Raw genomic sequence first — 12,779 nt, forward strand, 5'->3', positions numbered from 1 at the left:
CCTGCTTATTTAGCTTCTATGCAGAGTACATCATGAGAAACACTGGACTGGAAGAAACACAAGCTGGAATCAAGATTGCCGGGAGAAATATCAATAACCTCAGATATGCAGATGACACCACCCTTATGGCAGAAAATGAAGAGGGACTAAAAAGCCTCTTGATGAAAGTGAAAGAGGAGAGTGAAAAAGTTGGCTTATAGCTCAACATTCAGAAAATGAAGATCATGGCATCTGGTCCCATCACTTCATGGGAAATAGATGGGGAAACAGTGGAAACAGTGTCAGACTTTATTTTGGGGGGCTCCAAAATCACTGCAGATGGTGATTGCAGCCATGAAATTAAAAGACATTACTCCTTGGAAGAAAAGTTATGACCAACCTAGATAGCATATTCAAAAGCAGAGACATTACTTTGCCGACTAAGATCTGTCTAGTCAAGGCTATGGTTTTTCCAGTGGTCATGTATGGATGTGAGAGTTGGACTGTCAAGAAAGCTGAGCACTGAAGAACTGACGCTTTTGAACTGTGGTGTTGGAGAAGACTCTTGAGAGTCCCTTGGACTGCAAGGAGATCCAGCCAGTCCATTCTGAAGGAGATCAACCCTGGGATTTCTTTGGAAAGAATGATGCTAAAGCTGAAACTCCAGTACTTTGGCCACCTCATGCGAAGAGTTGACTCATTGGAAAAGACTCTGATGCTGGGAGGGATTGGGGGCAGGAGGAGAAGGGGACGACAGAGGATGAGATGGCTGGATGGCATCACTGACTCGATGGACGTGAATCTGAGTGAACTCCTGGAGTTGGTTTTGGACAGGGAGGCCTGGAGTGCTGCGATTCATGGGGTCGCAAAGAGTCAGACATGACTGAGCAACTGAACTGAACTATAGATAGTAATCCACAGTTAAAACAAATAGCAAATTGATATGTTAGTGTGGATCACAAGATGAAAGGTTGATGTTTAGAAAGGTAACATTATTAGTAATGTATCCTTGTTTATATTGACATGATTTGTGATTATTTGAAAAGGAATGTAATTCAACTCTCTAATTACTCCTTGATATACTTCATTTCTAGTGTGTATGCAAACTTATGTTTTTGATGGTTGGTACCTCAAAGATGAGAGAAGCCCTCTATCTAAGGAGAAATCATTTATATGTATTCTCCATTAGAAGATTAAGGGCACAGTAATGTAACATGTACAGTAAACATCTAAATGGAGGTGTTTGTCATTCATGTCAAACATCCCTGTAGGTCACCATGATGTAAGTGTTCAGGGAATAATTCCACGTACTAAAGATGTAAATTATCAAGTTATGCTTTTAAAGGTTAATATAATGACAGTTCACTGAAATCTTGATGTGTTTTATAATATCAACAGAAATTATGAATATTTGACATATTTCAAATAACCTCTGATACCCTAAAATGTATGGGAAACCTTTCCCAGAAAATTCCTGTAATTACTGTAAGTCTTCTTTCTTAAATGATTGGCCTCTATTTTGTAACCATAGAAATCACAACTCTCAGATCATTATATCAGAAGAATGAATATCATTGTTTATGCTTGTAATCTGTCTTTTAATCAAAGTTACACAGTGGAGTATAAAAGGTTTTTATCTGACTGTGTGTGATGTTCATACATGTTAATCAATAAAACTGAATGGCTTCTTGTGGTAAAGTTGGTGTGAATGAATGAAGTGTTAACCTACCACCACCATTAACCTCTTATTAAGGTTGCAGGGAAGAGCACATAACAATAAACTCTTTTGTAGCACAGTGTGGTGGCATCTGTAACAGTTAGTTTCCTTACTACCCTTATGCCTCAAATCATTTGATCATGTATTTCCCATCATTTCTCCATTGTACTTTTCACCCTCTGTAACTGCAGGGACATTGTGACGGTTCTAATAAGAAGGACCATACAGAGTACTGTGGAGAGCTTCCCTGACTGCTCCGTGCTGTTGCTGCCTCAGCGTCTGTCTGGGGAGCAGGCAGCCTGCAGGTCCTTGAGCTCACACCAGCCAGTCCTGTGAGCACCTCCACTAGATGACCCCCTTCCTGGAGACCAGCAGTCTTGCCAAACCCCAGGGTCTACTACACAGGCCCCCCTTCAATGACACCCTCAGAGCTCACCAGAATCCTGCTCCTCTGGTTTGAATGGACCCATCCATGCCCAGCCTGGGGAGCCCACTGCCCTTCACCCAGGGTCCCTTATAAAGGCCTGAACCCCAAATACTGGAACTTTCTCTGCCTGATTTTAGCCTTGACCTCCCTCAGAAGTTCCCACCCTAAATCCTCCCCTCCTGAGAGGTCTCAGCTGTGCTGAGTGTGAGGGCTGGAGCTCTGGGTGTCTGAATGTGGTCTTGGGGAAGAAACATCAGAATATATGGGAAACTTGGTAAAGACTCCTTTCATGACCCCACCTCAGACCTGCAGATTCATAACTTCTTGGAGTGGGGACCTGACCACCAGGGATTTGTATTCACTGAAATGATTCAGAAAGAATCTTTAGCCAAGGGGTTTCCATCTGTTCCCCATCAGGATCATGTGACCAGGGTCAGGAAATGACCTCACTGATGCCCCCCCAAAAGAGTTCGGTGTTGGTCCTGTGGGAGCATCAGTGTGGTGTCTAGGAAGTGCTTCAGGGGCCCCTAAGGGGATGCCCACGTTAAGGATGTGGCTCCTGGTCCGTTTGTGAGAGCTGAGGCCCAGCTTCAGTCCGAGGAAAAGCAGCAGGGTTGGTCTAGATGGATTTGGACCAGGGAAGTCAGTCAGCCCACATCGTCTGTGTGAGCAGAGTGTTAGGAGCTCTCTATGGGGAGAGAACAATCAAGAAATAAGTCCACAGTCTGGTCTCCGGGTAGGAAGTGATTGTTCCCGAATCTCTCCTGAGACAAAGGACAGGAGAGGTGGTTTTTTTTTTCAGCTTTTCAAGGTCGTTTTGTCTGTAGGTGAAGTGGTTGCAGGTTAAAGAGATGTGCGGATGTCTTTGAAGGTATTTTCTCAAGACACAGGTGTGAATTTGCAACATAACATTCCCAGAGAAGACAGCAGGAAGAAGAGGAGGAAACGGCAACTTCTCAGGTAAATGTCCTGTCCTGGGTCTGGGGCTGTGTCTGCTTTTCCTCCTGAAATGCCTGGACTGAGAATCTGCAAACCTTTACTTCTCTGCTTCTATTATTTTGGCCCAGGGCATTTGTTATCAACTTATTTTTTCCTTTTTTTTTTTTTTCTTATAATAGTGAAGACTGGCTCTTTAGACTGCATCTCCCTTAGTCCTAGAATCTTTTCTGCATTGTCTGTATCCCAGCTTTCTATGGAATATGATGAATTCTCAACATGAATTAATGACTCTCAACTGGTGAAAACATTTCCTTTGTGTGAGATCAACCCAGGGAGGCATAGGTTCTGAGAATCCTATTGGGATGTGCTTCAGTCTTGTGATGTGCTTCACTCTTGGGATCTTAGAGAAGTAGGGGAAAATTAGTGATGAATTTACATGTAGGTGCAACTTCAGACATTTAGAAAAGGATTAAGAAAATGTCCTTATAAATAGAATTACCTCAGCAGTCCAGAATTCCACAGAAAGTTTGCGGAAAAGATGGAGAAGAAAAATGTGAGACACTCTTCTCTATATTGGCAGGAAGGACTCGTGCTTAACTGTACTTTTAATATACAGAACATTGGAAGTTATATGTGAAGTGAAATTAGCATCTGTTCAGTTCAGTCACTCAGTCGTGTCCGACTCTTTGCGACCCCATGAATCGCAGCACGCCAGGCCTCCCTGTCCATCACCAACTCCTGGAGTTCACTCAGATTCACGTCCATCGAGTCAGTGATGCCATCCAGCCATCTCATCCTCTGTCGTCCCCTTCTCCTCCTGCCCCCAGTCCCTCCCAGCATCAGAGTCTTTTCCAGTGAGTCAACTCTTCGCATTAGGTGGCCAAAGTACTGGAGCTTCAGCTTTAGCATCATTCTTTCCAAAGAAATCCCAGGGCTGATCTCCTTCAGAATGGACTGGTTGGATCTCCTTGCAGTCCAAGGGACTCTCAAGAGTCTTCTCCAACACCACAGTTCAAAAGCATCAATTCTTTGCCTCTCAGCCTTCTTCACAGTCCAACTCTCACATCCGTACATGACCACAGGAAAAACCATAGCCTTGACTAGACGAACCTTAGTCGGCAAAGTAATGTCTCTGCTTTTGAATATGCTATCTAGGTTGGTCATAACTTTTCTTCCAAGGAGTAAGCGTCAGCAATTTGTTAATAACATGCTAAATTTCTCAACTGGGGTAAAAATGCTTATTCATTTTAATTTTTCATTAGAGATTTTAAGAATGATTTTTTCCATTTTCTGTGATTGTCTCCTGGCTTGCAACCCATGCCAGGTTCTAAAATGGTTGCTTTCTACATGTGCACAGTCACAGCAAAAAATATAATTTAGAAGGATTCTTTTTTAATAGAACATACAAGTTGTATTCAGACTTTTGGGCAAAGAAAATTCTCTTATTTAGCTGTTCCATATGGGTTTGATTGCTTTTTGATGATAAGTTCCCCAAAATTTGTTACTTTTGTTTTTACCTGACCTATATTTCATGAATGTAAATGACAATTTTGACTAAGTACAATTAATATGGCATTGAATTCAAATGACTCTCCCATATATAATTATTACCCATAATCTATTTGTAACTTATAAACTTATTTTCCTTCTTGATTATTGATCATTTTATGATTTGTTATGCCTTGGTGAAGAGTTACAGAAATACTTTTAAATTTACACTTTTTTTCCTGCATCTTTTAAAATTTATTTTCTCTTTTTAGTTTTTCAATTATTAAAGTATGATAACACATTTACAGAAGACTTGGAAAATACAGAACAAAGTTACATACAGGTCCACTATATATTGCAATCATTTTTCTACATAGATAAATTAAGATTTTTAGTTGGAGTTTCACTATCAAACTTCCAAAAATTAATAGAATGAGCAGACAGAAGTAGACGGGCGTTTGTCGTTGTTGTTCAGCCACTAAATTGTGTCCAACTCTGCAACTCCATGAACTGCAGCACTCCAGGCTTTCCTGTCCTTCACTGTCTCCTGAAGTTTCTGCAAACTCATGTCCATTGAGTCAGTGATGAGCTGAAAAGTGCTGTGAACCGATTCAACATAATTAAGATTTATTTTTAAAAATTATACAATTTTCACACAGCAGCAGAATACAAATTCTATTAAAGTTCCCAAAGACGATAAAGTAGGAGACACTGGAATATGCCAAGGGACATGAAACTAGGTGCAAAAATTTCACTGTTTAAAGGGATTGAAATCATACAGAAGCTGTTCTCTTATTACTGTGGAATTATGTTAGCAATCAATATCAACAGATACTTGAAAATAGCCCACATATTTTCAAGTGCAATGTAACATTTACCAAGACAGGTCTTTGACTTAGCCATTGAAAGTCTCAATAATTTAAAACACTGAAAAAGCAGAGAGTGATTGCAGAGAAGAAAGTGAGAAGAGGTGAGGGAGTGACGTAATTTCTTTCTCTTTTCACTGTTTAAGGAACTTCCACCCCGTCCTCCAGCCTGGTTGTTAACAATTTACCTGGCCAGCACCAGGGTAGGAGGGTTTCCGTTTCTCCATAACCTCTCCAGCATTTATTGTTTGTAGCCTTTTAGACAAAGGCCATTCTGAATGGGGTGAGATGGTACCTCACTGTAATTTTGACTTGGATTTCTTTAAGATTTCATGATGTTGAAACATTTCCATGTGTTTTTTAAAAAAAAGAAAAGAAAAACCAGTGTGAGTAAAACTGACCTCTGGGGATTGGCCTCTTGACCCTCTGTCCTGTTTTGAATTCTTTTTCCAGGACCTGCCCGTGGACATCTGTTGAGGAAAGGGGTTTTTTCCTTGTGTCCTCCTGGCCTGGTGAATCATAAGCACCGGTTTTTCAGTTGTAGTTACCAACAGCTACCACAAGGAGGCAACATTTCTTCATGCTCCACTTTTTTTCCCCTTCGTTATTTCGTTATTTTCTATTGGAGTAGAGTTGATTTCCGTTGTGCTTGTTTCAGGCTTACAGGAACTTGATTCAGTTATACATAGACGTATATCTATTCTTGAGGTCTTTTCCCATATAGGTTCTTCAGAGTGTTCAGTAGACTTCCCTGTGCTATTCAGTAGGTCCTTTCGGATTATCTAGCTGATAATAAGTAGCGTGTATATGTTAACCCCAAACTCTTAATGTCTCCCTTCCCCTACCCTTTTTTTTTTTTTTAACAATCATTAATTGGTTTTCTAATCTGTGAGTCTGTTAATAAATTAATTCATTTGAATTAGTTTATGGTCCCACCTGTAAGGGAAATGTGATATTTCTCTTTCCCTCTCTGACTGACTTCACTGCGTAGGCCATCCATGCTGCTGACAACGGCCTTTTTTAATGTTCGTTTTGCTGGCTGTGTGTATTCCAGAGTCTGGGTGGACCTTCATTTCTCGATGGACAGTTTGGTTGATGCTCTGTCTTGGATATTGTCAATAGTGCTGCCCTGAAAAAGGAGGTGTATATATCATTTTAAATGATGATTTTCTCAGAATTTAAGGCAAGGAGTTAAAAATCAGGTGGAAACTCTATATTTAGTGTTTTAAGGAATGTCTATACTGTTTTCCTTTGTGGCTGTACCCACCCATTTCCATCCCCACCCACAGTATTGGAGGATTCCCTATTCCCCATGCCCTTGGTAGCATTTAATCTTTGAGGCTCTTTTGGAAGATGGCCATTCTGTGGGGTGTCAGATAAATACCTCGTTGTAGTTTTGATTTCATTTCTCTAATAATTATTGATGCTGAGCATCTTTTAATGTGCTTAACGGCCTTTTGTATGCCTTCTCTGGAGCTGTGTGTATTTAGATCTTTGGCCTGTTTGTCTATTGGGTCTTTTGTTGTTTTTGTTTGTTTGTTGTTTTTTGAGCTGCATGAGCAGTTTACATGTTTTGGAGATGAAGTCCATGTAGGTCTTTGTTACATTTTTTTCCCATTCTGAGGGTTGAGTTTTTCTTTCCTTTAGGGTTTCCTAAAGGTCAGTGAGGTCCTTTTTGTTGAGTTTTGTTTCATTTTTCATTACTCTAAGTGGTAGATCCAAAAAGAACTTGCTGTGATTTATATCAAAGCATATATTTTCCTCAGGAGATTTACAGTAATCATCCCACCATTTAGATATTTAATTGATTTCAGGTTCCTTTTTTTGTGTGGGGTTAGGGAGTTGTCATAATTTCATTCTCTTTTCCTTTGTTTAAGGAACATCCACCTCATACTGCATGGTGGCTGTTCCCAATTTATGTTGCCAGCATCAGTGTAGGAGGGTTCTCTCTTCTCCACAGCCTCTCCAAACTTTACTATTTGTAGACTTTTTAACAAAGGCCATTCTGATCAGTGAGAAGTGATACCTCATTGTAATCTTGATTTGCATTTTTCTAAGATTTCAGGAGGTTGAAACTTTTTCACTATTATTTTTTTAAGAAATGTAAAACTGACCTCTCAAGAGTAGCCTCTTGGTGTTCTGCCCTGTTTTGATTCTTTTTCCAGGCCCTACCTGAGGATATTTGTTGAGAACAGATTTTTTTCCTTCTTTACCCCTAGCCTGGTGAGTCTTGACTCCCCAGAAACAGATGTTTTTCAGTAACCAAAAGTGGCCACAAGTTAGCAGCGTTTTTTCACGCTTCACTGTTTTGTCTGTTTGTTTTGGCTAATTTAATTTTTATTTTCTATTGAAGTAGGGTTGATTTCCATTGTTGTATTTGTTTTAGGCTCACAGGAACTCGATTCAGTTATACATAGACCTATATCTTTTCGTTTTCAGGGTTTGTCCCATGTAGGATCTTTCATTTTGCTCAGTAGATTTCCCTGTGCTATTTAGTAGGTCCTTTTGGATTATCTATCTGATAATAAGTCATAAGTATGTGCTAATCTCAACCTCTTAATGTCTCCCTCCCCCTACCTTCTTTTAAATAATCACAACTTGTTTTCTAAGTCTGTGAGTCTGTTTCTATTTATGAATTCATTCATTTCTATAAATTTATAGATTCCACCTGTAAGTAATATGATATTTCTGTTCCCCTTTCTGACTGACTTACCTTAGTATGGTAAATCTTGGTCTATCCATGGTGTTGACAGTGATACTTTTTCTCTCTTTTTGATGCCTGAGTGTATTCCAATGTGTAGGTGGACCAGTGACTCTTCATTTCTCTATTGATGGACATTTTAGTTGATGCTCTGTCTTAAATATTGTCAATAGTGCTGCCCTGAAAATAAGGAAGTAAGTATTATTTTAAATTATGATTTTCTCCGGATCTAAGGCAAGAGGTACCGAGCTTGCAGGTACAGGTGGTAACTCTATATTTAGTGATTTAAGGAATGTCTATACTGTTTTCCTTCGTGGCTACACCCACCTATTTACAGCCCCGCCCACAGTGTAGGGGGATTCCCTGTTTCCCTCACCCTCAACAGCACTTAATCTTTGTAGATCTTTTCAAAGATGGCCATTCTGAGGGATGTGAACTAATAACTTGTTCCGGGGAAATTTCTGCCCTAAACCCTCCCCTACTGAGAGGTCTCAGCTGTGCTGAGTGTGACAGCTGAAGCTCAGGGCTCCTGAGTGTGGGTCTTGGGGAAGAAGCATCAGAACAAACAGGGAACTTGCTGAAGACTCATTTCATGGCCCCACCTCAGACCTGCAGATTCATAACCTCTCAGAGTGGGGCTCTGACCTCATGGGATTGTATATCCTGAAATGGTTCAGAAACAATCTTTGAAGTGAAGTGAAAGTTGCTCAGTTGTGTTCAACTCTTTGCGACCCCAGGGACTACACAGTCCATGGAATTCTCCAGGCCAGAATACTAGAGTGGGCAGCCATTCCCTTCTCCAGGGGATCTTCCCAAGCCAAGGATCGAACCCAGGTGTCCTGCATTGCAGGCAGATTCTTTACCAGCTGAGCCATCAGGGAAGCCAAAACAATCTTTAGCCAAGTGGTGTCCATCTGTTTCTCATCAGGATCACGTGACCAGTGTCGGGCAGTGACCTCCCCAGTGCCCACCCCACAGAGTTCCGTCTTGGTCCTGAGGGAGCATCAGTGTGGTGTGTAGGAAGTGCTCCAGGGGATTCTAAGGGGAGGCCTGGATTAAGGACTCGGCTCCTGGTCCATTTTTGAGAGGGGAGGCTGGATTAAGGACGCGGCTCCTGGTCCGTTTTTGAGAGCTGAGGCCCGGCTTCAGTCTGCAGAGAGGCAACAAGTTCTGCTCTGCATGGGCTTTAAAGGGGCAAGTCAGTGCAGCCCACATACCCTGTGTTAGCAGAATTTGGGGGGATTTATATGAAGAAAGACGTGTAGACAACAACAATTCCTAGATTGGTCTCCACGGAGGAGCTGATTGTCCTGGATCTCTCCTGAGACGAAAGACAGGAGAGGTTGGCCTTTCTCCCTTCTCAAGGTCCTTCTGCCTGTGGGGGTGTTAGGAGCAGGCGAAGGAGCTGTGGTGACGCCTCTGAAGGTGTAATCTCATGATGCTGAGGTGATTCTTACCCATAACCTTGAGGAGAAAACGACCCAGGGCAGGAGGAAAAAGAGGAGGAAATGGCAGCTTCTCAGATAAATGTCCTGATCCAGATCCAGGTGAGAAGCTGTGTCTGCTTTTTCTTCCTTAAATGCCCTGGATTGAAAACATACACATTTTAAATTCTCTGTTTCTGATATTCTTGCCTGGTGAGGTGGTTTTCAACTATTAAATACTGTTTCTCCTTGTCTGCCTCTAGGCTCCCTACAGGCCATGAAGCATTCCCAGTATGAATTAACAGCTTTCACTTATTCAAAATATTCCCTTTTGGAAAGATCAACAAGGGAAGGCATCAATATCCAAAATTCTCCTCGGGATGGGGCGGAGTGTTGGGATCTTAGTGAATAACAGGAAAGTGGAGTCATTTCCTTATATCTGGATACAACTTCAGCTCTTTAGAGGAAGATTAAGAAAATGCACATATAAACAGGATGACCTTGACTAGGTCCAGCTAGTCAAAGCTATAGTTTTTCCAGTAGTCATGTGATGGATGTAAGAGCTGGACTGTAAAGAAAACTATAAGCCAAAGAATTGATGTTTTTGCGCTGTGGTGTTGGAGAAAACTCTTAAGAGTCCCTTGGACTGCAAGGAGATCCAACCAGTCAATCCTAAAGGAAATCAACCCTGAACATTCATTGGAAGGACTGATGCTGAAGCTCCAATACTTTAGCCACCTGATGCTGACTCACTGGAAAAGACCCTGATGTTGGGAAAGATTGAAGGTAGGAGGAGAAGGGGATAAATGACAGAGGATGATTGGATGGCATCACTGACTCAATGGACATGAGTTCGAGCAAGTTCCAGGAATTGGTGAGGGACAGGGAAGCCTGGCTTGCTGCAGTCCATGGGGTCGCAAAGAGTTGGATACAACTGAGTGACTAAACTGAACCGTAAACCTTAGTGGTCTAGAATTCCTTAGAGACTTCTGAAAAAAAATCAGAGTATTCTCTACATGGTAAGAAAGGTTTGCTGTTTAAATGCACTACCAGGGATACAGAACAGGGAAGTTACGTATGGGCTAAGAACGCATGCAACTGAAATTTTTTCAAGATACATTTAGATTTCCTTATTTTTGCCGAAAATACCCGAGCAGTGACCATGTGTCTTCCTGAGTGTTTCTCTCACGTGACACCAGCTTATCTCATTACACCTGATGGTCACCGATTCGGGTGTTTTCTGCTAGATTCCCACACCATCAAGTTCCATTTTTTTTTTCTGTTTATCTTTAATAAAATCTTGGAAAGACGTAGTAAGGGAGGTGCACAATCCAACAAAGTTAAGGTGGAAACTCCGTTTTCCTCCTAGTGTCTCTTTGCTGCTAGTTGGCTTTGAAATATGAGCACTCAATTGTAAGGAGAGGCTTTCATTAGTCAAGTCAGACACTTTTCCCTTATGGGTTATTACAAATATTGAAAACAGTTCCCTATGCTATGCAGCAGATCCTTGTTGGTTATTTTTGTATATACTAGAGTACATATGTTAAACCTAAAGTCCTAATTATGTTCATTTTTCTAATGAGCAGGTCCCCTTTGGAGTGAAGGAAGAATCCCGGTAATAGGTGTGAATGAATGAAGCAGATGACACAGGTGAGAGATCCCAAGATCACAGAGGAAGCCAGATTTATTCAGATAGTTCGGGGGGATTGGCTTCACTAGAAGGAGTTTTGAGAAGCCTGGGTTTATTTCTGTCAAAGAGGGACATGACACCCATTCTGTGCTCTTAAATCCTCCACGTGTTCTTCAGCTCCAGTGGTTTGCCCTCACATTCACTGAGAGCCAAAGCCTTCCCCCTGGTCTGTGGGGACCTGCATACTCTCGCTGCTTTGGGGGACCTAGGAAAAGCTGCTAACAGTTCTGACAAACTCTGCCTTAAAACCTTTCCAAATTTCCGTCTCTGCCTCAAGTCAGAAAAGTGTGAGGAGAGTTGTGGAGATCCTGGGATTAGTTGACAAACTTCCAGAAATACTGGGAACAGGTATATGCTTCCTGCTTTCTAATTTCCAATGGAAACTTCAAACATGGCTCTCCGAAGTTCAGATTCAGTCCCTGAAATCATAAAATGTAATCCCCAATTTCTACCTCCCAATTTTTTCTTCTATGAACAAATTTTAGACATTTTAAGTGCATTTACCCCAACTCATCAATGTTAAAACCATTTAATACATATATTAACTTACAGAATTTTTTTTTTCTTACTGTTCTTTTCCTTTGTATTGGAGTATAGCTGATTAACAATGTTGTGAGCTTCAGGTGGGCAGCAGAGTGACTCAGCCATCCATACACATATATCCATTCTCCCCCAGATTCCCCTCCCATCCAGGCTGCCACATGATATTGAGCAAGTACAGTAGGACCTTGTTTGGTATCCATTGTAAATAGAGCAGTGTGTGCATGCCAATCTCTTATGGAGAACTGATATTAGTTTTTCTTGAAATATTGCTGGAATTCTCCAGTGAATTCATCTAAAAATCCAGGGATTTTTTAAATTACTTTTTAGTCTTATTAATAGCTGTAGATATGTTGTAATTTTTTAATTCACTCATGCAAACATCTAGGGGGTTCTATGTTTCTATAAATTGAAACTTTCTTTGAGGTATTCAACTTTTTGGTGCAGTATAGTTCATAGAAGCCTGATAGAAATACTTCTTGTTCCATGTAACACGTATAATGCCATTAGTTTTACTTCTGATCTTCCTTGCATCTCATCTCTTATTACTCTAGCTAAGGGTTTGTCAATATTGCATACAATTGTAAAGCATATTCACTCAAAGTACTAAGTGGGATCTCGGTTATTTGTTATCTTTCAGCGATATTGTCTCAGGACATCCAGGGTTTGTTCCCAAAGAAGCCGTGCATAAGAGATTCATGTGTGATGTGCTGGGAAGTTCTGAGATCTCTCAGCTTGGAAATTTGTACTTAATGAAAGACTGGGAAAGTTAAGGGGGCCTGTGATGTGCAAAAAGGATATTATTTTAGATGTAACCACATCGGGACAGTTATTCATGATGAAAATATGATTGCCAAAAGAAATTGAGGATGTGTGTCAAACTAGTAAAAATTCTATTTGAAGTCAGTACGTCTGGCAGAAAAAATTTTTTTTTTTTTTTAAGCAAGGACCCACATGACTTAAAAAAACACACATATATTCTCTGATGTGAAATTTGAAAAACATGGA

At 40.9% G+C, this 12,779-nt stretch overlaps 1 protein-coding gene across 1 annotated transcript in view; it reads left to right on the forward strand.

Annotated features, from left to right (window-relative positions):
* LOC120871946 (zinc finger protein 420-like) overlaps positions 1-12,779 on the forward strand; it is a 719,570-nt gene that overhangs the window by 3,683 nt on the left and 703,108 nt on the right. Inside the window, exons 2-3 of the mRNA XM_040251978.1 lie at positions 8,313-8,315; positions 8,642-8,656. Coding sequence (XP_040107912.1) covers positions 8,313-8,315; positions 8,642-8,656 — 18 coding nt within the window. The remainder of the gene's footprint in view (positions 1-8,312; positions 8,316-8,641; positions 8,657-12,779) is intronic.

This window comes from Oryx dammah, unplaced genomic scaffold (genome assembly GCF_014754425.2).
Source record: "Oryx dammah isolate SB20612 unplaced genomic scaffold, SCBI_Odam_1.1 HiC_scaffold_13, whole genome shotgun sequence".
Lineage (NCBI taxonomy): Eukaryota > Metazoa > Chordata > Mammalia > Artiodactyla > Bovidae > Oryx > Oryx dammah.